The sequence below is a fragment of the Tarenaya hassleriana genome, unplaced genomic scaffold (assembly GCF_000463585.1).
Source record: "Tarenaya hassleriana unplaced genomic scaffold, ASM46358v1 Cleome21, whole genome shotgun sequence".
Lineage (NCBI taxonomy): Eukaryota > Viridiplantae > Streptophyta > Magnoliopsida > Brassicales > Cleomaceae > Tarenaya > Tarenaya hassleriana.
Window position 1 is genome coordinate 1,071,369 of NW_010965451.1, and position 1,737 is coordinate 1,073,105.

The window sequence follows — 1,737 nt, forward strand, 5'->3', positions numbered from 1 at the left end:
GGGGGGGGGGGGGGGGGGCTTTCGGGTACGATTTATTATTTTTTTCTCCCTGCTTGGATTTGAGTTCGAGTTCGGATGTAGTACCAGCAGTACCAGCTCCTCTTCTGAAGAAAAAGCGTTGGAATAGGTCTTCTTCTTCTTCATCATTATTAATTATTGTCAACCAAATTTGGATTTAGCTTCTTTATATTACTGAGTATTTGCCTCTCATGATTCATCAAAGAGACAGTACTTGTAAAGTTTGTTGCTCCTAAAGCCAAACACATGGTACCATCCTTAACCTCTCACAACAGGAGTTTCTAGTGTTTGTTTGGTTGTATTCAGATTATTTTACGAACCCGTTGGATTTTAAATTTAATCACTTTTGTTTTAGAATTTTGCCTTTCAGCTATTCATCACAATTATATGAAAAAAAATTGTCTTCGTTTGCTAAATGTGTGAGAAAACATAAAACATCATCCTCTTTTGACACTAATGATTTGTGGAGGTTCTGTTCAGTTGGTGAGAAATGTTAAAAGAGTGGGAGTCGTGTATAGAATTGCACATTCCTAAAGTTTATTGCTTTTATTGGTGATAAGAAAACTTATAGGGGCCAAATTGAAAATTCCAGTGAACTTTGGGGTCCAAAATAAAGTTCTTTATCGTATAAATACGAGGAGAAAGTCGAGCTAGAAATTAAAAAAAAATACTGTTGGAAAAAAAAAGATCAAAGGGATCGCAGAACAAACCCTAGCGACAGAAGGAGAAGACGACGACAGAGAGCTCGTGAGTGGTAGGGATCGTAGGTAGAAGGAACGCTAAAGGGACAGAGATGGGAAAGAAGAAGAAGAGGGCGACGGAGAAGGTCTGGTGTTACTACTGCGACAGAGAGTTCGACGACGAGAAAATTCTGGTGCAACACCAGAAGGCGAAGCACTTCAAGTGCCATGTCTGCCATAAGAAACTCTCCACTGCTGGAGGAATGGTGATCCATGTCCTTCAGGTTCATAAGGAGAATGTAACCAAGTATGTATCCTTTTTTATCTCTTCGGTCTGGTTCTTAGTTTGATTGGTTTTCTTCAAATTATTCGCCTGCTAATCTGTTCTTGGAGTTGGTACCGATGTTTCAATTTTGTTTGGTTAGTTTCCATTAGAACCTATTCTGCTGGTTTTTTTATGGGTTGATTTTGTTGATTAACTTCTTTTAATCTGAATTCAGTGATATTGTCATAAAATTCTGTGTTATTTCTTGAGGAATCCACCCGATGACTTGACTCAAAGTAGATTGTGGTGCAGTTTTTTTAGGAGAATTTGCTGCTTTGCTCAGTAGGATTTCTTGGATTAATTTTCAGGGTTTGCTGTTGTATAACCTCATATGATCTGCTTCTTCCGTTGGGATGCATGTTCTCTATCGATGTTAGTGGAAGTTGACATTTAAGTTGTTTGCTTTGGCTAGTTTGATTTGTTTTTTAAGTGGGGTTTGGTAAAGATTTCGTGTTAAAAATTTGGTAACTTTTCAGTAAGCCCTTCCGCTTCGTGTCTTCAGGGTTTCATAAAGTTTCAATCTTTGGGTTTTGTAGAGATTCAGAAAAGAGGACTGAAATTCAACTAACTGTTGTTATTTTCGCAACTTTTTCTTCTTGTTAGTTATGTAATGCAACTAATTTGGTATTTTATATTTCTATGTCAGGGTTCCGAATGCTAAACCTGGTAGAGAATCAACTGACATCGAAATATATGGAATGCAAGGTATTCCTG

The 1,737-nt window shown here is 37.6% G+C and overlaps 1 protein-coding gene across 3 annotated transcripts in view; it reads left to right on the forward strand.

Annotated features, from left to right (window-relative positions):
• Nucleotides 1-683: 683 nt before the first annotated feature.
• Nucleotides 684-1,737, forward strand: part of LOC104814324 (protein SUPPRESSOR OF FRI 4-like) — a 3,902-nt gene continuing 2,848 nt past the window's right edge. For all 3 annotated transcript variants that reach the window (XR_771889.1, XM_010542313.1, XM_010542314.1), the window contains exons 1-2: nucleotides 684-1,005; nucleotides 1,670-1,732. Coding sequence is in view for 2 of the 3 variants with exons in the window: in XM_010542313.1 (XP_010540615.1) it covers nucleotides 812-1,005; nucleotides 1,670-1,732 (257 nt within the window). In the remaining variant the exon portion in view is untranslated. The remainder of the gene's footprint in view (nucleotides 1,006-1,669; nucleotides 1,733-1,737) is intronic.